Source organism: Antedon mediterranea, chromosome 3 (genome assembly GCF_964355755.1).
Source record: "Antedon mediterranea chromosome 3, ecAntMedi1.1, whole genome shotgun sequence".
Taxonomy (NCBI): domain Eukaryota; kingdom Metazoa; phylum Echinodermata; class Crinoidea; order Comatulida; family Antedonidae; genus Antedon; species Antedon mediterranea.
Genome location: NC_092672.1, coordinates 3,269,107 through 3,290,934, shown reverse-complemented (window position 1 = coordinate 3,290,934; position 21,828 = coordinate 3,269,107). Strand labels below are relative to the sequence as shown.

Below are 21,828 nucleotides of genomic sequence, written 5' to 3'. Positions count from 1 at the left end.
TATAATCTGTATACATATTACATACAGTATAGAAAAGGTGAAATTACGGGACCCGCCATTTATTCCAATTTTTAACATGGCGACGGTATCAAAATGAAACACTTAGATAGCAATTTCAGAAGGAAATTATCTCAGGAACAACATATTAACGTGTAGAAGAAATTTGAATACGTAAATTATTGATGCGCACCCTTTTAAATGTGATGAACTATTACGCAAAATATGAAAATACGACTTTTTTTATTCAACTGGCCATATGATGACGTCACAACTTCCGATTGGCAAAATGTTTACATGAATTCGTATCTACAATCCAATAGCTTCCATAAAACGTTTTAATCGTGATTATCACATTTTATTCTTACGAGCTATTACAGATTAAAATTTACTGTAAAGATGAAATTAATGACCCACGTAATTAAAATTTTTAGGCATGATGACGTCATAAAAATTAAAATATTTTTATCTCATGCTAAAGAAAGTTGATTGACCTACACAATATATAAATGTAGGAGAAAAAGGAATACAGATAAGCGTGATGCGCTCCATTGAATGTGATGAGCAATAACGAAAGAGACAAAAATCCTATATTTTACATTCGTGTGGCCATACGATGACGTCACAATGTTTTTTTAGCCTTATCGATGCATGATCCGATATCTGCAACTCATCAACTTCTAGATTTTGTAATAAAAATAAACGGTTCACGGTTTACTTTAGAAACTATGACTGTTTAAAAAAAGACATAATTTTGACGATTTTTTAAGCTATTTCATAAAAAACGCGCATGAAATGTTTAATTCAACGTGTTCGTATGGCGTTATTTAAATTGGAAAAGGTCTAAATTGTTTTCAAAATTACTAGGAAAGGCTTGAAAAATATGATTCAAGAGAAAAAAATATGTTTTTAACGCTACGTGCGCACCGCGTGCGTAAAAAATTGCGCGCCCATGGGAATTTTTGACATGCTCAAAATGACAAGAAACGCATAAAAAGTTGATTAGAAATTAATTTTGCGCATTTTGAAATTTTAAATGCGCGTGCGCGCGTAACTTCTTGTGAAACATGCTATTTTAATCCGTAGAAAGTTTGCCCCTGATATGACTTAAATTTTGTCAAAGTGGCAATACTAAATGACTTTTAGTTTTTATTCTATGATCCATCATTGAAATTCATAAAATTGCGCGTAAGTTACGTAAGGTGCACAACTTCACGTAAATGCCCATATGTTGACAAAGTTATGAAATGTTATGTTTACCCATTTTAGAGATACGCTCTGCACAAAAAGAGAGGGAGAAAGACTGAAGAATAATGAAAAAAAAAAAAAAGACACAGGACAGTTACAAGGAGTTATCCGCTAAATGCGGATAACTAATAATACAGAAAAAAACTGTTGATCTCATATAATAACAAGGAGTTATCCGCTTGGTATACCAAGCGGATAACTAATTATAGGACTACATAACGTTTCAAATAATGCAAATATCTGGTTTTTATACTAAACTTGAATTTATTATTTTAATTGTTCTCAAAATTGTTGTCATTGTATTGGTCCGAGAGTTTCTAATGATCACTTCAGCCGAATGGACCACTTTTGTAAAATAATGTTTAAATAAATAGATAAAACACAATTACAAACAAGTCACAAATACAATAAAATAAAAGACAACATAATGTTTTAAATAATACAAATGACTAGTTTGTATACTAAACTTGAATTTAAACTGAAGTGACCTTTTTAATTATTAATGAAATATCAACAAAACATAGATAAAATACAATTACAATGCAATAAAATATAAGACAACATAATGTTTTAAATAATACAAATGTCTTGTTTGTATATACTAAACTTGAATTTAAACGCAAGTGACCTTTTTAATTATTAATGAATTATCAACAAAACATAGATAAAATACAATTACAATGAACTGAAATATAAGACAACATAATGTTTTAAATAATACAAATGACTAGTTTGTATATACTAAACTTGAATTTAAACGCAAGTGACCTTTGTAATTATTAATGAAATATCAACAAAACATAGATAAAATACAATTACAATTACAATGAAATATAAGACAACATAATGTTTTAAATAATACAAATGTCTTGTTTGTATACTAAACTTGAATTTAAACTGAATTGACCTTTTTAATTATTAAATAATAATGAAATATAAACAAACCGTAATCAGAATGGTCATTAGTAATATAAACAAAGCATTTGCCGATGTAACAATTCGTTAAAGTTGAAATCATTCATTCCCTGAGGATTTAATGAAATCTCAGCCTTTTGCTAATTGTAGTATAAAACTAGTATTTACTTGATTAGTTTAGCTGATGATGGATTGGCCAATTGATACTGGCGTGCGTAGGACACGAGCTAGAAAATCATTAGCAGAACTAATCACGGTTAAAATAATCAACTGGGAACATATTGTAGATCTCAAATAGTAATTATCTCAAGAAATTGAATTATGAATCGGTTGAAATAGCAAAGTCATTTTTTAAATAGAATGTTAGTATTTTTTTTCTTTCATGATTTAAGCTAAGCTTAAGTTGATAAATTAGCAATAACAAAGATCTTTCTTCCAAAACATCCTTCAATTAAAACAACTGATTCTCATTTAAATGATTCTTATTTGTGACCTAGATACAGTAGGAATTCTGAGTTCTCTACAATTAATGACCACTTAAATTTAACATTAATTCTAATTTAGTAAGTAGTTCTTCATATAAATCAATTAAACAAGAGAGACTAATGAAAATTGGAAAAAGATGAAAAAACCATACACTGGGTTTTTGTTAAGACGCAAAGATTGTATTTACATGGATATTTTGGTTTTGGTAGACATATGCTATCTTCTGAGTTAGCCTAGGCCTAAGCTAGAGGCTTTCCTAATGGTCTTCCCAATAATAAAGTATCCTTTATCTTAAATCTTAACAATTGGCTGAGAGAGTGGTTGTCTAAGCTCCCTGGTTGGTGAAAGGGAGAATTCTTTTGTCATGGTCTAGCCAAGAGAACAATTGTTGATTATAATAGTTATGTATTACCATAAAATACACCCAAGATATAAATATAAAATTAGCGCTTCTTACAGTAAATTTAAATAAAATAAGTTTAGTTATTAATTTTCTATTTTTATAAATCCTCCTGAGAAAAGAAGAAGATTGAAATTGATACAGTTTCTTTGAATCACAGTACAAGTATCATATTTTGTATGTCTTTTGAAACTATGGTTAAGTTCATGTGCATAATAATTAGCTGCTATAGTATAAATAATATCATAATATATTAACTCTTACATTATAAAACTTACTACATATATATGCTGCATCTAGGAAAAGAAGAACATCAAGATTTTACTCGATATTCAAAATTTGAATATAATCAATTCAAGTTTGATACATTTTTACTGCAGGTCCAAAAATGCAAATATTAATTTTTTATATTTTCGCTACATGGCCAGAATTCATACATTAACGTTTTGTACAACTCGTTATGGTTATTTTCAGAGATGCTTCTGGCTCTTCCTTTATGCTTGCTCGTCATTTTTTTGTCCCCTCAGGTATCAATAAAATAATTGCACAATTTATATCAACATAGATGACAGTTGTGAGTAATTGCGAAAATTCCTGACAACAACTGACAAGTTTTAACGGTTTACATCAAGATTTATTTGACAAATGCATCCTTATAATGTGGTAGGGAGGGAAGTATGAAACCACCCTGCACTTATGACCATGAAGGGGAAGGTTGAATGGAGGCAGGTCAAATATGTTGAAGGGGGGGGGGGGGGTGTCCTGGTGGCATCATTTGTATCATGTTTATGTTAAATTTATGAAAATTGCTAAAGATAGAACCAGTAGAGCAGTAGCCTTCAACAATGAAGTTTGCTACTAAATGTAAGAAGAATTTATAACTTGTTGGGGCAGGGTGGTAAATATGTACCATGTTCACACTAAATGTACAACTTGATGGGACAGGGGGTGGTAAATATGTACCATGTTCACACTAAATGTACAACTTGATGGGACAGGGGGTGGTAAATATGTACTGTACCATGTTCACACTAAATGTACAACTTGATGTGACAGGGGGTGGTAAATATGTATCATGTTCACACCAAATGTACAATTGATGTGACAGGGGGTAGTAAATATGTACCATGTTCACACTAAATGTACAACTTGATGGGATAGGGGATGGTAAATATGTACCATGTTCACACTAAATGTACAACTTGTTGGGACAGGGGGTGGTAAATATGTACCATGTTCACACTAAATGTACAACTTGTTGGGACAGGTGGCCTGTGTCCACACATACTGTAAATACAAAAGTATGTTGAGGCATGTTTCTGCCACATAATGTACAGTACTACAGTATATATATGTTGGGACAGGTGACATATGGATTGAACATTAGTTCATTAAGTTTGGGCAGGTGGCATAATGTGTGATGTGTACATTAATAGATGGAATATAAGATTTTACTGTGAAATAATTGCGTTTAAAAGGTTCTTATTTTTTGTTCCTTCTACTGATGTAAAGAGCCATAGATTAAAGGTATTGTACAGAATGTCGGGCAGGTGACATAATAACAACACACAATCTTGTGGAGCAGGCTTTTTTTTCATGCACACATTACTACTGTAAAGTACTGTATGTTGGGGATGACAGCATACAGTCATGTACACTATAAAAATATTACGATTTATGGTAAGTCGGGGCAGGCGGCATAATGCATAACCCTATACGTACAATACACTTTACAGTGTCAGTGATGGAGTAATTGAATATTAATGGGGTAGCAATGTACAATATAATCCAATCCTACAGTAAACAAGGCTGATTACCTCTGATAAGCTGTCAGAGTTAGCCAAGGACCATTGTGGCTGGAGAAAGATTGTAGTAGCTGACTGATGATGATGACACAACTACAGTATGATGAGGCAGGTTGTATGGTTGGGCGGTCTAATGTACCTATTTTTGTAAGCATTTAAAATTCCAACGCAAACTACATGAATTGTCGCATTCATCATGTAATATAACTATGTTTTCTAGTAAAAATTGATTGATTTGCAATCATAGCTAATCAAAATTGTTAATGAAAAATGAGGCAGGTTGAATGGTGGGGTGGTTTAATTTAGCTAATATTTCAAATTGCTTACCATTCTTGACAAGGCCTAGTCAATCTTCTGTTCGCAGGGAAAAAATGAGAAGCTGAAAAAACAAATTCAAATGCAGAAAGTTATTTAATTTGAAAAAAATTGTTTATCTCTTATTTTCAGTCTTAACTAGGCCTAGGCTAGAAATTCGAGTGGAATACATCATAACTTAAAATTTAAGCTAACTAAGTAAGTAGCTCAAGTACTTTTACTTACTACTAAGTTACTACTAAGTCTTACTAGAAAAGTAGGGCTACTGTACCAGCAATATAAATAAAGAAATGTATTATGTTGGATAAATATATTAAGGCCTAGGTAGGGTGTTATTAGTGTCATACTATAATTTACGCCCAGCAGGGTCCAATGAAATAAAATCACGTACATGCTAACATTATATTTAATTTGTGATATTTAATTGTACGCTTTTAATATACATTTTTTCAAAATACTGAATGAAGACTGCACCCTCTGTGATAAAATCATGGAGTAATATAACTCCATGAATAAATTAAATTAAGCTGATTGATGGGTTTATGTTTAGTAATATTTTAATTTAACCTGTTTCTGGAAAGAAAAATATATACCTATATGAAGTTAAATTTACCACTATTTATAAAGAGCATTTATATATATAGAGCATGTTAATATTTAAACATGTAGGCCTAAGGCTAGGCCTACTACTGTGTAGTAAGCCTAGAGAGTAGGTAGTAGGCTTACTTACCGTAATTGATATCATTATATTATATAAACCTTTAACCATTTGATTGTATTAACAGGTGTAGATAATGTGACCGTGTTAAACTAGGCCTACCCTAACTAGCAGAGAGGTTTATAGGCTCACTCAGCTAGTATGCCTAGGGCCTATCCTATATAGAGAGGAGTAGGCTAGGCCGAGCGCGCCCACCCAGCACCGTAGCAAGCCTAGCTAGAGAGGCTTATTTAGGCTAGGCCTAGGCCCTACTATATATAGGCTAGAGGCCTAGGCTACTCCGACTACTAAGTCCTACTACTACTTGAACAATTAGGTAACTTTAAATATATATATATCAGGTCTAGGCCCCGGCTAGTTGTCTACCTGATGATGTGTGTAACCACCAGACAGCAGTTGAGAAGGGAAGGAAGGTACTAGCTAGGCCTAGGCCTACGTCGTCGATCGTGTGTGCGACAGAGACGAAGTTCGCGCTCTCTCTGAAAAATATGCCATGCGCCATCAACGTTAGTCTGATATTTTTACTATTAACCAATCAAAAACGTGAATTATGGTGACTTAACCAACAAAATTCAAGCCGCAACAATATTGAAAATCAATCAAACTAAAAATACAAAATTATGAAGGCAGGCAATAAACTCCCTGATCAGGGTACCATGACGTACTCCTCCTACGCTCCCCATCCCCGATACAATCACTAAAAATTAACAATTGGCTTAAGTACATGTTGTGTAGGCCTACCATAGACCGACGCTGCCATATAGACAACTTCCTTTGCGTCATATTATCAGGTATTTCATTGTAGAAGAAAACAGAGGGCAGCCAAAGGCTGACACGATCTTATTAAGTATAGGCTACGCTAAAATTACATTATAAATTATGATAGGCTCAGTATTGGATTGACTTAAAATCAAAACTGATAGGCCTCAAATCCTCTCACTGAAGTTGCATAGTAGTGACAACTCAAAACGTAAACGTAACGTATTTTTTATAACCTACAAATCAACGTAATTCGTAAAATAATTTTATTACGAAATATCCTTAAAAATGCAAATCGTAAAATCAACTGAAAAAAAACGTCACGTGTTGATTACGATTTGCGGCTCCACCACCAAAACAAAAAGGGAAAGTATAAAAAAATAATTATCAGAAATGTTGGTTTTAATCATTTACTTCGTTTGCTACATGAAAGTATAAGTTCGTGTACGTCGTGGAAGTTTTAAGAAGTGCAGCAGTCTGACCTATTTTGGTTATCTACCTTTCGATAGTTCATATCCTTCTTATAACCTTTCTATTAAATTTAACCTCATAGGAAAGAGAGTTGCCTGACACGCACTGAGTACAATAATATGAAATTAGCCAGAGGGGTTACCGTTACAAACCGTGCGTTTAAAAAATGTATTGTATTTTTACAAACTCGGTGACCTATCGTTCTTTTGTTTTCAATTTTTTTTATCCATTGTCTACAAGAAGCGATTACGGCAATAAAATCTTCTTTGTGGCTATTATTTGTTAGCATCCTATTATAAAACGGAAATTGAGTCTTAAATACGCACGACACACAAGCTGCTTCTTCGAAGGTAGCCGATATGCATTCATTATAATTCTACAAGCTTACTATAAGCTTTATATTGTTGATTAAAATGTTTTATATAGAAAACAGCAGGCAATATGTATTCATGATACTCGTAACTGTGTGTGTCGAAACTGGAATACCACCTGTAAAAAAGGCGGTAAAATATTGATTGCATGAAAATGAGAAGTTCTAGCAGGTGATAATTCATGGAGTTGATCGGATTGCGTTTATTTTTCTTTTTACTGTCATTCAGTTTCTGTCTACTGTCAAAACGGTGTATATAAAACTACGGAGAAAATATCGTTTGATATTGTTTATATTTTATTCAAATTCGTATCTAAAACTTAGGAATACTTTCTTGGATGTTAAGAGGAAAATGTCACGGTTAATGATAATTGTGATTGCAGGATTTTGCTCAACATTTTTTCCTGTCTGTGAAATGTACACATTTCGTATCGAACCTCTACGCACAAGCGTAATGGAAGGAGAGACGGTTACGTTAGTTTGTGAAATTGCAAATACGTTGGACGATGAAGAATACATACTCATATGGAAGAAGGACGAAACGACTATCGCGCAGGAACATTCCATACTTGGTCCGACAATACAAGTAGGTCATCATATCGAGTCTGATTTGGTTCGTACAACCAGCGGTTTTATGTACGTTCTAAAAATAAACCCCGTCACTGTGTCAGACGGTGGTGTTTATACGTGTTTAGCCGAGGAGCGTATGAAGGTACGAACGTTTTCTAAACACGCAAGTTTAATTGTGAATCAACTCCCAGGATCGCAGTATCCAAAATGTTTAACTGAAAAAGACGGTGGGTTTCCCGAAGGCCAGGAGGTGACATTGACGTGTGTGTCGGAAATCGTCACCCCACCCGTCACGCTTAAATGGACGCGTAACGGACAAGTTGTCCCTTCAAGAATTGAAAAGGATCTACAAAATAGTTTAATTAAAACGCATTATACTTTTGTACCCAAACCAAAAGATAACGGAGACAGGTTTACGTGTACCATGACGTCATCCGCGATAAAGTCAAAATCTCCACAATGTGATATAACCCCTCTGGTGGTTTTACATAAACCTATAATAACGATTCGTCGATATTCGGACGTGATTTACGTCGGTAAGGAGTCGGTTTATATATGCGAAAGTACTGCAAATCCTACGTCGACAACGTACAAATGGAACGTATCGTCACAATTGACGAGTAAGGTAGTCATAGATGATAATACGTATCAGATATTACGATTATTAAACCCTTCGTTATCAGATGAAGGGTGTATGTTAACATGCGTGGCTACGAACTCAATGGGTACATCATCATCGTCCGTTACCCTACATCTCCAAGAGGAGGAGAGCGATAGTCATCAGGAGGAATTAACAACAGGTGGTGTTTATGATAACAATAAAGGACATTTTCTTGGCGTTCCTGTAGTCGTCGCCGTTATAGGGTTAACAGGAGCGTTTGTTTTCTTTCTGTTTTTGGCAATAACACCAGTATGTTATTGCTGTCTGTGTGGTAGACCACCAAGACTGTCCCCAAACGAAACAGTCATTCATCAAGAGATGTATAGCGATCCGAAAGATTTCCATGCTCTTCAGCAAGTACAGACATCTGATGACGTAGCACATTGGATGAGATCTGTGGCGTCACAAGTACCAGAAGACTGTGACGTACATTATTCAGAGATCGATGGACGACCAATGTCTTTTAAATTTCCAAAATGCTCTTGTGTTTAAAGGACCGCTAAGGATTTAAAATGTAAATGGCGTAACGCAGGTGCTCGAGGTCCCTGGTTTTGGAACCCTACGTGACCGGCCCTCCCACGCTGGAGGCCTCGTGCGTTTTTAACCTTTTCGACATATTTGAATACCTGATTTTTTCCTCTTGACACTGCCCAGGGGCCCCTGTAAGCTCCGGGGTCCCAGGGTGGGTTTATGAGCACTCATAGCCGTTCTACTCAACTGCTTAGTTCGTGTTCATTTAAACAAGGCGTCCGAAAAAAGGTGGCATTAGTTATAATATCAATGTTATTACTAATGATCATGATTTCGAGTATTATTAACAATAACAGTTTTAAACCGAGAATTTCAATTTAAGAATAACTGGGACAAAGTCGTTAAGTCGCTACTCAAGAAGCAGGATATACAACCAAAAATAGATACTTTTATTGCTAAACTCGAGAAGAGTAATTCTCGAGGGAAATCGAACATTAATTGCACATTATTGCGTCAACAAAACATTCGACAGCAAACTCATTTATTTGTTCATTTATTCTTTAAAACTAACACAAGATTTACGTAAATAAATGATTCGAGGGAGAGCAGCAAAGAGGAATCGATTTAAAAAAAACACCATTAATTTTACCACAGATGCAAATAGTTTTTGCTGGATATTCATCCGTAAATCAAAGTGCGCACAGTTAATCAACTAATAATACTGAACAGTAATTTACGTTTGTGTATCGGCATTGCGGCCATTTGAACAATATATAGAGTGCACATGTTTGGCTCACAGCTCAAAAATGTATTGCGCTAATTTGCTGAATAAAAAAAATATATCCATTAGGTTTCCAGATAGAGAGCCTCATACACAACTGAAACCCGTCGCGATTTATTAGTCATTTTGGGTTGGCATTATACGTAGCTATCTATAGGCCTATATATGACATAATTTTTTTTTGAATAGTTTTTATATTATTATTACTACTGTATACGAAGTCCGACACCATTATTACCGTAAAACTGTATTTAGAATAGAGTTGTTTATACAGTATATATTTATATACACAGTACTGTAATTGTAAAGTATTTTTCAATTTTGATTGTAAAATAAATAAAATGTGTAAAATTGTTTTCATCTTTTTGTTTTATAGAATTTCGAAAATGGATAAAATGAAAAATTAAAAACGATTTACAACAGCAAAAAAAAGAGTAAACACAAGCCATCAAAATTTAATAAAAATGATTACACATTTATGTACAAAACAATTTAATTGCAATTATATGATATTATATACATCTTCTTCAAATTAACAGAATGACTTATTTGAGATTTAAAATATATAGCTCTATTTGGAAAGAAGACCGCCAACTAAAAAGTGGTCTATAATTAAAAGGAGAGCAGTAAATCAACACTGGCTGGCCCAAGACTTTGAAATAGTCTTGTCTACGCTATCAAACTAGTTTAAAAATAAAGTGTGATGCACCCAAATATGGTAGTGATATGCTAAAATATGGTAGTGATATGATATCATCATGTCACGTCCAAATATGGGCACATCACATTTTGTTGTTACATAAAGTTTGATAGTGTAGACAGAGCTTTAAATCTGAATCATATCGTATTATAAAAGAGCACACAAAAGCATATAAAGTAGAGGAGAATGAGCTGACACAGGAAATAATAACTTTCTCCAACAAAAGTCATCATTATCTTCCTTTACTGTGCAGAAACTGGTACAGAAGCACAGTTGCACATCGCCCCAGCAGTAAGTCAACAATCTAGAATGTTGAAGGTAATGGACTCTAAGCTTTGATGAAACAACAACGTAGGCACAGCGTGAGTGAGTTGACCAATCAAAAGTGACAGGTCAGTGGTCCATAGCATCACGATTGGTCAAGTTACTTGTAGTGCACTTACATCTTTGTATTGCGTCAGACCAAGTTTCAATAAATGTATGTAACGCCAAAGATGAATAAAATAGCACCTAAAACACCCTTGAAAAACTGCAAATGGAAGTCGTCTGTTTTTACAGCACCTAGTATATTTGAATATCTTCATTTTGGCAGGTAATTGGATTTAAACCCTTTCTTCATTGCAAACTCTTTTAACATCATATCCTGTAAAAAAACCCAACCATTAAAGATATATTGTCCCCCTGAAAAAATCCATTTTATGCCATGTTGATGCCACATAATAGTTATTCATTTTGACCTGAAAAACTGTCATTTAATACGATAAAAAGTAAAATTGAATGGAAGTAGTAAATAAATGAGTTTTTTTAATGTCGCATAATAGTTAATACTAAAAACTGAATCGAAATATATTTATTTACCTGAAAAAATGTAATTTAATGTTTTAATTCAAAAGAAACATTTAATTTTAACCAAAAACCAATTAAGTATTTTTAGCTTTAAATTACAGTTTTTTTTCAGGTAAATAATTTTTGTTAACACATTTTTGGTCGAAGTGAATAACTATAAATATGGAACATCAAAATGGCATATTCAACAAACAAATTTGAAAAAAAAATTTTTTTTAGGGGATTGACAATTTTTATTTTTAAACACTATTTCAGTATTATCAGTTGGTAAGTTTTTTATTAAAGCTTGGTTCCCAATAGAACACAACACAGCGATGCGCATCAGTGCTGCAAACAACGCAGGTTTGATTTCACACAGACGGGGGCAAACACAATATTAGAAGGGCATTTGCTTACGTTGCGTAGATTGCGTTACGTTTCGTCGCAAGCGGAAACCAAGCTTAAGGGAATGTGAGCATTTATATTAAAGACAATTGTCACCAACCTGTTGCATAAGTTGAGTTTCAAATTTTTTCACTAAAGACATCAAGTGTAACACTGTTTTTTCTTGTTCTTCAAGTTTCTTATTCTTGAGTTCAAGTGATTTTTTATAAGTGAAACAATTTTCGCAGCTGCCTTTTGCTTTACATATATGATTTTTTAACTTAGTTCTCAAAATGTTCGCTTCTTCTGAAATTTTGTTTAGTTCTTTAGTCAGTTCTTCTAACTGCTGTTGCCTTTCCCTGATACACACAAAATAATTAACAAATAATTTGATTATTATTGCCTCAAAATCAATAGAAAGTTAACATATTTTATTACTCTTTTCAATTTCCATTTTGGTGAGCCACTTGACAGTGATTCATTTCACTTTTTGGTGAATTAGTCTTTTTGGGATTTTGAACTCTTTTGTTTTTTATTTTGACAAAATAAATGAAATGAAAAAACAAAATGTTGGGTTAATACACCCAAAATCATGGGTAAAAAACAAAAAAATCTTTACTCAATTTTGTTTGTTTGAAAACACTGGTGTATATCTGTATATAATACTGCTATAAATATATATATATATTTTTTAAATATTTTATATGTTACGATATATTTTTTATATTTTTGTCTTTATGATGTTTATTCGTATTTTTATAAGATTTTGTATTTTTGTATTCATGACTTTTTCTATATTTTTAATTAATTGTTTGAGAGCTTGTTAACGAAACGAATTTCCTTTTGGACCAATAAATTTCTGTATTCTGTAGAGAGTGATACCATGCATCGGTCATTAAAGGAAAGAAAATGTCAAAAACTACAGTATATCCGAAGTGATCTTGGGGAATTGATTTTGACAGTTAATACACAAAAAGTCTTTGGGAGTAGAGTGGTGGCTTTGTGGTTATGATGCTTGGCTACCAATCCAAGGGTCCTGAGTCCACTCCCAAAGACTTTGTTTATGTAGGGCACCTTACGTATATGTTTTTCTCTTGAACGGCATTGCCACCTTTAAGAAGGATAGTGAATGAATTCGCTTATGGTTATTGTTGGCAATTTGCCTAAATATATAGAAACAAAACATTCAATTAAGAACACAATTTTGTATACATCCCTTGTTCCACTTGACGAAGAAGCTATCCTAGCTGGCTTCTCCGGTTCTAACGAGTACTTAGACTTTTGGACAGCGTGGCTAAATTATCTTAAAAGACGATTAGTGAATAAATTTGTTGGTTATTTTTGACAATAAAAGAACAAAACAAAAAGTCAAATCTGTAAATTACAGTAAAACCAACAAAAGGGAACCAAATACATACCATGAATTATCTTTCAAAATGCTACCCATTTGCAGTTTGAGTTTTTTTATTTTGTCTTCTCTATCAGATATTTCTTTATTTTTGCTTGTTTCTAATTCGTTCAATTCTGTTTTGTACTGAAAGAAAAGAAACCGTAAACTTGCTAATTTTGTTTGCTAATAAAAGCTATTTAAAACAGAAAAAAAAATACATCTGGTATAAACGAATGACATTAGAAAAAGATGGAAAGGAATCATATAATAAATAATAAAGGTTAAAGAAAGAAAATGATGCTGTGTATATCAACAGTCACTTTTTCATGTACAAGCTTGACTTCTCAAGCTCTGTCTACACTATCAAACTATGGACCACAACTCTGGAATGACCTACCAATTAATATTTTTCAACACTCTATTCTTTAAAAAAAAATTAAAATTACATCTCTGAGTTTAATTTCCTGTCTGTGGAGGACTGGACTAAGTATAGCTCATAATTTAGTTATGATAAAATATTTTGGCACATACGGCGTTTCATACGTATAATATAATACTCATAATTACGGACTATGGAAAGATGTGTATGTCTTGACACCAAAAATTTATGGTGCATATGATTGTTGTTGTTGTTTGTACCATTTTGCATGTGTAAAGCGTTATGTACTAAATAAAGAAATAAAATTAGTTTGACAAAAAAAAGTGTGATGTGCCCAAATATGGTAGTGATATGCTCAAATATGGTAGTGATATGCTCAAATATGGTAGTGATATGCCCAAATATGGTAGTGATATGCTTAAATATGGTAGTTATATGACATCATCATGTCCATAAAAAAAAAAATAATAACTTTATTGAACATACGCCTTTAAATCGGCGGCACACGTTCTTCTGGACGGTGCGTTCTTACATATTATTACATACATTATGTTAGCCTGAAGGCTAAATAAAAGTATAAAGAGAAAATAAAAGAAAAAACATTTAAATAAAAGGAAACGAATTGTACAAAAAGAAACTAAAGAGCAAAAAGTACAATACTTAACTTTGATGGAGTGTTATTATTTATTATTAGTATTATTATCAATGTTATTAATATGTTATTTTTAAAGAAAATATTATTAGACCTATTATTAAAAATGTCATTTAATTTAAATATTATATTGTTTATTATTATATTATTATTTATGTTCTTGTTAATACTGTATATCATTTAATTATGTTATGAGATGGGCACATCACATGCTTTTGTAACATAAAGTTTGATAATGTAGACAAGAGCTTTATCATTGTGTCCACTCCATTCATTACATGTAGAGCTGTACATACCTTTGCATTCATTTCATTCAGGTTCAACTCGTGTAATGATTTTAATTCTACAATTGATTTAGCCTTCTCCGTTACAGACAGCTTTGCTTTTTCTAATTCTAATTTTGTTGTTTGATGAGTTTTCTTTTCCTTCTCATATAATACTCTGTAATGTTCTTCCTGACTAACCTGTAATAAAGCAAATAACACATTTAACATTGATGTTGTATTACATACAAATGTGTCAATGGAGGTTTTACACAATAAATAAAGATATTAGAGGGAGCTATTGATTGTGATAACATCACATTCATTTTTGTTAATATATTTACTTCTCCTGATTTATACTGCAATTGAAATGTACCGCTTGATGTTTTCATTGTTATTTTCATTTCTGATTTATATATATATATATATATATGTTTTGTTTGCTTTGTCTGTTTAGTTTTGGCTTCCCTGACACAAGCATTTGCTTTTATTGGTGACACTACCATTTTTGGAAATAAATGTTAATTTTGATTGATGATTATGCGCATACAGAGACTTTGGGATGTGACTCTTCACTTGATTCTTTGACACAGTTTTGGTAGTTTTTATTTTACATGGTCTTTTTTTGTGTCAAGCCACATAGATTAGATTTTCATCTGTGGTCTTTTATAGTCAATTTAAGGTCATATATCCTGCTTATATTTGACCATGTATATTTGACTATTCGCTGATGTAATCGCACGTTGCTAATGCACAAAGCGCCATGAGCTCCACATGAGTGGGGGACACCGGCGCTATACAAGTTGTCATTTATTATTATTATTATTATTAAATAATCATCTCATTAAAAGAAACAAGAAAGATTACATAATGTACAATCTCACTGTACAGACATGCATAGTTTAAGCCAACTTACGCTTTCATTAAGCTTGATACGTAAAGCGTCCAATTCTTCTTGTTTTTCTGCAATTTCACTTTTAAACTGTTCATTTAATTTCTGCAGAGATTGTATACGATTTTTGTGTTGCCTTTCACGATTCTAAAAAAATGTTAATGTATCAGAGCAAAAGTTTAAAAAAAGGGGGGGGGGGGGATATTGGATTCAGAAAGATGCCCGTTGTCAGGTCCAGGACTTTGAAATAGTCTATCTACGCTATCAAACTAGTTTGACAAAAAAAAGTGTGATGTGCCCAAATACGGTAGTGACATGCCCAAATATGGTAGTGATATAACATCATCATATCCATATATGAGCACATCACATTTTTGTCACATTAAAATTGATAGTATAGACAGAGCTTTTAAACAATTGGGGGAAAAAAACAAAACAATGTTCTATCATTTTAGTATTCAATATTGAGGAAGGGAGGTGAGGGAGGAAGGTAAGGGAGGAAAGGAGGAAGGTAAGGGAGATGAAGGAGGGATACAGGGAGGTGAGGGAGGAAGGAAGATGCCCAATCTTGGTTCTGCTAATGATAACTGTTGTAGTGAGACCTGAGATACCTGATATTCTCTGAGGTCATCTTGTAACTTCTGGTTTGGTTCTGACCTTGATGTATGTGGTCTACTACTACTGCTAGGTGTTCTCGGTGTTTCATCTTTTTCTGGAACTCTTTGATGTGTAACCATTCCATCCCCTTGTATGGAAAGCCTATTTTGTGTTAATGAATTCCTTCCGGATTCATTTCCTAAACGTGTCAGAGGTGGAAAAATGATCCCACGATTCATTTTCACAGATCCAAGAGGTCGTGAATTTGACCTCGAACTATTCATTTTGATTTACATGAGCTTGATTTCTTGTACCTTCAATCACCTGAAATAAATATATAATAAATAAATAAAAAATTATTAAATAGTATAAACTATAAATTATTAATATAATAATACCGTAAAAGGGAGGAGGGGGGGGGGGGGAATATATTTTGAGTGTTCACCAGCTTAAGACAAGGCAATATACTGTATTATTTGCCGTGGTTAGGATTCCGGCACCGGAACTCAACTGCCCACCGTTAAGGAATCCGACATGCTATTGTGCATGCCCAGAGCGAGGTAATCGGCAACTCTATACTTATCAACAGCGATGGATCATTTCATAGCTGCACCACACGGCGAACTAGCCTTGATGCCTACTAATACGGGATCCACTAATCTACAGTAGGCTAGGGCTACCAGTTAGACGTGACCAGTGGGCCTATTTATTTTGTAATTAAAAAGTGGTTGCTTCATTCATATATAAACTTCATATCATTATGAATTATATAATTACATGACTAGTTTTATGATTTTTCATAACGCATTATACTATACATAACAACATGCAATCAATCACAAGTTGATTTGTTGACGGCAGCCACCGCGCGTAGATGTTAAAAAACTGTTCGGGAAGTCAGGGTCACAACGCTAAAAACAGCATTACGATTCTTAGGGTATGTTCAGACTCACAGAGTTACGGTGGAGTTATCTACGCAAGGCGTACGGGAATCCGTGGCGTTAAAAGCCAAGGTGTTCAGACACAACGATCAACATTCCAATGACAATGCATGAAAGTTTACATCGTTTACATTGTTTTTTTATTTTTATTTATATAATGTTTACCTTCAAATATACTGATTTGTTCTTACTACTTGTAGAATTGCATTTTAATTCAAAATAATTTAAAACGTAATTGTTACATGGACAATTATCTGATTAATTGATTAATTTATAAAAATATCATATTACTGACGCCAACTTTACTGTTCTTTAAAATCTGAACCTGAAAATACATTTGACATAGCTATTTCGCTGTCGTATCATAGGGTACGGGTATGTAGTTGCTGTCTGCTAATCGTGGTCGTGTATTTTCATTGGTTAAGGTTAAAATCACTGTGACTGATGCATCACTGGATTAGCGTTATGAAATCTACCCTCTCCCGCTTATTAACGCCACTGGCGCGGAGTAATAGCTTCCTAACGCTAATCCGCGGCATGGTTCAGACACAAAAATATGTACGCTGCTTACATAACTCCACCGTAACTCCGTGAGTCTGAACATTACTTTAGATAGATACTGATACTTATTAATATATATAATTATAATTATTTTAACGCGTTTAACGCGTGGGCGTAGTTGTATTTTAATTATTAATTCTTGTATGGCATAGGCAAAGTTTCATCCATCGCTCTCTCGCTTGCGCAACGACTATCTAGGCTACAGTAACACTCCGACTCTCCGTGGTGTGGTGGTGTGGCACTATTAGTGCAAGCTATAATTCATTTCCCATAGCTCTGGGCATGCTCAATAGCGTGTCGGATTCCCTAACTTAACAATGGGCAGTTGAGTTCCGGTGCATGCTGGAATCCTAACCACCACCAATATTATTTTGCAAGTGAAATCAAACCAAATGGAAAATAGAGCACGGAATAATGTATAGCCCTCTAGCCTAGCCTAGCCTAGGCCTACCTACCTAGCTAGAGAGAGCCTACTAGCCTAGTACTACTAGGCCTAGCTCCTAAGGCTAGTAGTACTCCTAGTAGTAGGGCATAAATCTCTTTATTTTCCAACTTCTTTTATTAATCTACGACCGGTACCATTTCAGTGGGGTTTAATAAAGATACAAAATGTTATCTCTTGCTATTTCCTAGTAGTCCCATCTTTTGCTATGAGAAGCAATATAGTTCTAGGCCTAGGCCTATGCCGACCACTCAGCAGGGGTCTGAAAATAACTGATCAATTGATGAGGCATAACGTCGAGCCTACTGACTGACACTGACAGTGTCTATTAGAGTAGGCCGCGCTGGCAAGTTAGCAGTAAATACGTGTAATAATACTATACCGTACACAGATCAGCATTAAAAAGTATATTGGCCTGGTTTACTAGTTGCATTTTATTTAAAGACTGGTCTAATTACATTTCTTAAATCAGTTTCTTAAAGCAAAGAATTAAGGCCTAGCCTTGCTTGGCCTAAATTCTAGGCTGCATCGCGGCGCGGGAGGTAAAGTTTGTTATAGCAACCTCTTCCTGTTGAACTATGGAGCGCCAGTAGCGAAAAACATTTTGTGTGTTTCTTCCACGGCGCCTTCATTTTGATCTATTATGAATGAATATCAAAGATGTTGAACAAACCTAAGCAGAAATGACACACAGGCTACATGTTCAACAAATCTGTGGCATATAGTTGTTCAGGCGTGATAGTTGGCCAATACAGATCAATTACTGTTCATAAAAATACAATATATATAAAACTACTACAGTATTTGCATACGCATACACATACAACTGAAGTTAAATTCTCAGTTTCGTACGATTTCACACATTTCAATTATTTTATTTTAGTGAAAAAGGGTAATTTAACAGAGAAGCTACCGCATCTTGGTGTATCATTGGCGTTATGCGTACCAGTCTTCTTTGTTTATATGTATTACGTGAATTCATTTTTAGCCTCATCGCCATGATTACATTTGCAAGGTAAGTTGGTGATCAGTGGCTGTCATGTACTAATACACCGGGGTAACCCCCTACTCGTCTCGAAAGATGTACTAGGTTCTTTAAAGTGCACACGAGCTAGATGTGTACACTGGGCCTACGGTTTATAGTCCTTATCCGAGAAGACTCGTTCTACCACCAGAACCATGGAGTGAGTGAGCCTCGAACCCCTGCCGATGTTATGGCTACGTAATTACGGTTCCACTGTCTTAACCGCTCGGCCACTCACTCACTCTTATCTTTGTTTATGTGTATTACCTTAAATGGCAACCATACGTGCTACGTGTTGAGCTCATTTTAAATATAATTCCAATTATTTTCCTTGCATTTGAATTCATTTTTAGCCTCATCGCCATGATTATATTTGCAAGGTAAGTTAAAATCAAGTATTTGGAAACTTCTTTACAGTATAAATGTTCAAAAATTTGAATAGCATTTTTGACAGTATGTATAAAGCTCTGTCTACACTATCAAACTTTATGTGACAAAAAATGTGATGTGCCCAAATATGGACACAATGATATAATATATTTGGGCATATCACAACCATATTGTGTACATCACAGTTTTTTGTCAAACTAGTTTGATAGTCTAGACAGAACTTTAATCTTTAATCAAGTGTTTGATCAAAAATGTGAATAGCATTTTACTACTGTTTTTTATATGTATAAGTTTATTAATATAAATACTTAATATTGTTGCAGTTGTTGCATTGCATAATGTACCCTCTGTTCTGCTGTAAATATTATTGTGGAAAATTATATAAAGATTTGTATATATATATATATATATAATATAAATTATTTAATTATTTTGTTTGATGGTCCTTTGCAAAGCATTAGAATATATTTATATATATATATAAACAAGATCATCAAACAAAATAATTTAATAATTTGTTACTTTTCTTTCAGAGCAGAGTCTTACCGATGAGAATCAATGAATTGTTTTCTGAAGACAAGAGACATAGTATTGCCAAAGACTTTACTGAGTAAAATGTTCACAAAACAAATTGTTGGATGAAAAACAATTTTTGAGAAAATCAATCCACTAAAATTTTAAAAAGGAATGCAGTATTAGATATATTTTTTTTTTCCTGTATATTAAAAATATATAACAAAATGACAGTCAGGACTGAAATGAATTGCATTACAAATATATAAAAATTAGTTTAAATTGCTATAAAAATAGAAACATCCTATTAAAATTAAATATCGTACCATGAATTATAAAAACATACATGAATAAAAACATTCACTTATTAGATATCTTAAAAATACTGGGGTAAAAAAAAAGAAATAAAAAGCTGGTGGCGCCTATTAATTTTATCCACCATGGTAGGAACTGGAGACGACCTAAGTCTGCTGGTTTTACAATGAGGTACTTCGAGAAAGCGGTTGACTCTGAGAGACCAAGCTGGCTTATGAAGAGGGGGAAGTATTTCTCTAAACAGCTCGGATTTTAATAAGCCTTCCCCGAAAGACAACACTAGTTAGTTTCTTCTCTCTACAAGAGTAGGTAATCCAGTAACAGACAATGCATGATAATAGCACAAATAGTTGTTGTTACCTAGCATGATTCGCAATGCCCTCTTTGTACCTTTTCAATATCTTCAGTGATAGCGCCATGCCAAACAGGGGCAGCATAATATAGGTCTTATATAAGCCATATAAACAGTCAACAGATCATTAATTAAGATTCCAGCTTTCTTCAAAATGCACAAGAAAAATAAACGTCTAGAAGCTCTAGACACAATATTATTAGTGTTAAGTTCCCATTTTAGGTCATTTTGAATGATTACACCAAGAAGCGTCATGTGATCAACTACTTGTAAAATGGAACCACTCGGACTAAAAGAAGGAAGGCGATATAATATCATCCAACTTGTCCTTAAGAAAATTGACAACCAAGATATGGCATTTGGAAGGTTTGGGTATCATATTATTCGATGAACACCAAACACTCAGACCATCTAACAGGGATTGCATGGAAGGCAAATCACCTTTGCAAACGACTTGCCCAAGGCTGAGGTCATCCACATATTTCCATCGTCTGCAGCAATCAACACAAGCATCGTTAACAAGTACTAGGAAAAGTACAGGGCCAAGCAATGTCCCCTGTAGGACACCACAAGTCATTAACTTGGAAGATGACAAAATCCCAGCAAACTTGGTGTTGAGAGAACGGTAAGTGAGAAAGCTGCAGACAATAGGAATTATGGACGACCTCACACCCAGTTCAATCAACTTTTTTATAATAACATTATGATCAACACGATCAAAAGCTTTAGTCAGGTTAGGTTAAGTACATTTAGGAACGTAATCTCTTCTTCAGTCTAGGCAAATGTGACCGAGGAAGAAGAGATTACCTAAAACTATCTACAAGTTCACATTTTATTGACATATACGACTGGTCAGTTAGCGCACAGTGTAAGGCTGTGGTTGAGTTGCAGCTTCGTGAAACCCCGGTATTGGAGTAGAGCAAGTTCGAACTCGTACTCCCGACGGATGCATGTAACGTTTTGTTATGTCACGACTGGTGGAAACAGGAATTTTTTTTTTTTAAATAATCTAACACATTTGTTCATGCGTTGTCTTTGTTGTACGTCCTCCATCTTTCTACTAGACCTATTTAATTATTGTTTATGTATTTTATGAGGATGGTCCATCCAACCGAAGTTGACCACCAGAATAATACAAATTTAATAGAAATCGTCAGAATGTGCTTAAAATGAATTAATTTAAAGCTACCTGGGTGGTTTTTGAGTAAATATTTGAAGAGAGTAAGTAATGTTCGGATATC

At 33.8% G+C, this 21,828-nt stretch overlaps 3 protein-coding genes across 4 annotated transcripts in view; 1 reads left to right on the top strand and 2 right to left on the bottom strand.

The window, feature by feature from the left end:
- Positions 1-6,348, bottom strand: part of LOC140044551 (meiotic nuclear division protein 1 homolog) — a 68,180-nt gene extending 61,832 nt beyond the window's left edge. Inside the window, exons 1-2 of the mRNA XM_072089114.1 lie at positions 6,251-6,348; positions 5,179-5,230 (exon numbers count right to left, since the gene is read on the bottom strand). Of these exons, the coding sequence (XP_071945215.1) occupies positions 5,179-5,181 (3 nt within the window). The 5' untranslated portion in view covers positions 5,182-5,230; positions 6,251-6,348. The remainder of the gene's footprint in view (positions 1-5,178; positions 5,231-6,250) is intronic.
- Positions 6,349-7,846: 1,498 nt separating this feature from the next.
- Positions 7,847-10,254, top strand: LOC140044544 (opioid-binding protein/cell adhesion molecule-like). The gene has a single exon (XM_072089101.1). The coding sequence runs from the start codon at positions 7,849-7,851 to the stop codon at positions 9,205-9,207; it is 1,359 nt and encodes a 452-aa protein (XP_071945202.1). The 5' UTR covers positions 7,847-7,848; the 3' UTR covers positions 9,208-10,254.
- Positions 10,255-10,453: 199 nt separating this feature from the next.
- On the bottom strand, positions 10,454-18,543 carry LOC140044548 (uncharacterized). 2 transcript variants are annotated; one of them, XM_072089105.1, is made up of 7 exons: positions 18,376-18,543; positions 16,064-16,373; positions 15,477-15,599; positions 14,594-14,761; positions 13,295-13,410; positions 11,998-12,235; positions 10,454-11,310 (listed from the first exon to the last, which is right to left on the bottom strand). In XM_072089105.1, exons 2-7 carry the CDS (start codon positions 16,331-16,333, stop codon positions 11,248-11,250), a joined length of 978 nt encoding a protein of 325 aa, XP_071945206.1. In that variant the 5' UTR covers positions 16,334-16,373; positions 18,376-18,543; the 3' UTR covers positions 10,454-11,247. The 2 variants fall into 2 exon arrangements, with proteins under 2 accessions (XP_071945206.1, XP_071945207.1); XM_072089106.1 differs by having other exon boundaries at positions 18,381-18,543.
- Positions 18,544-21,828: the final 3,285 nt, after the last annotated feature.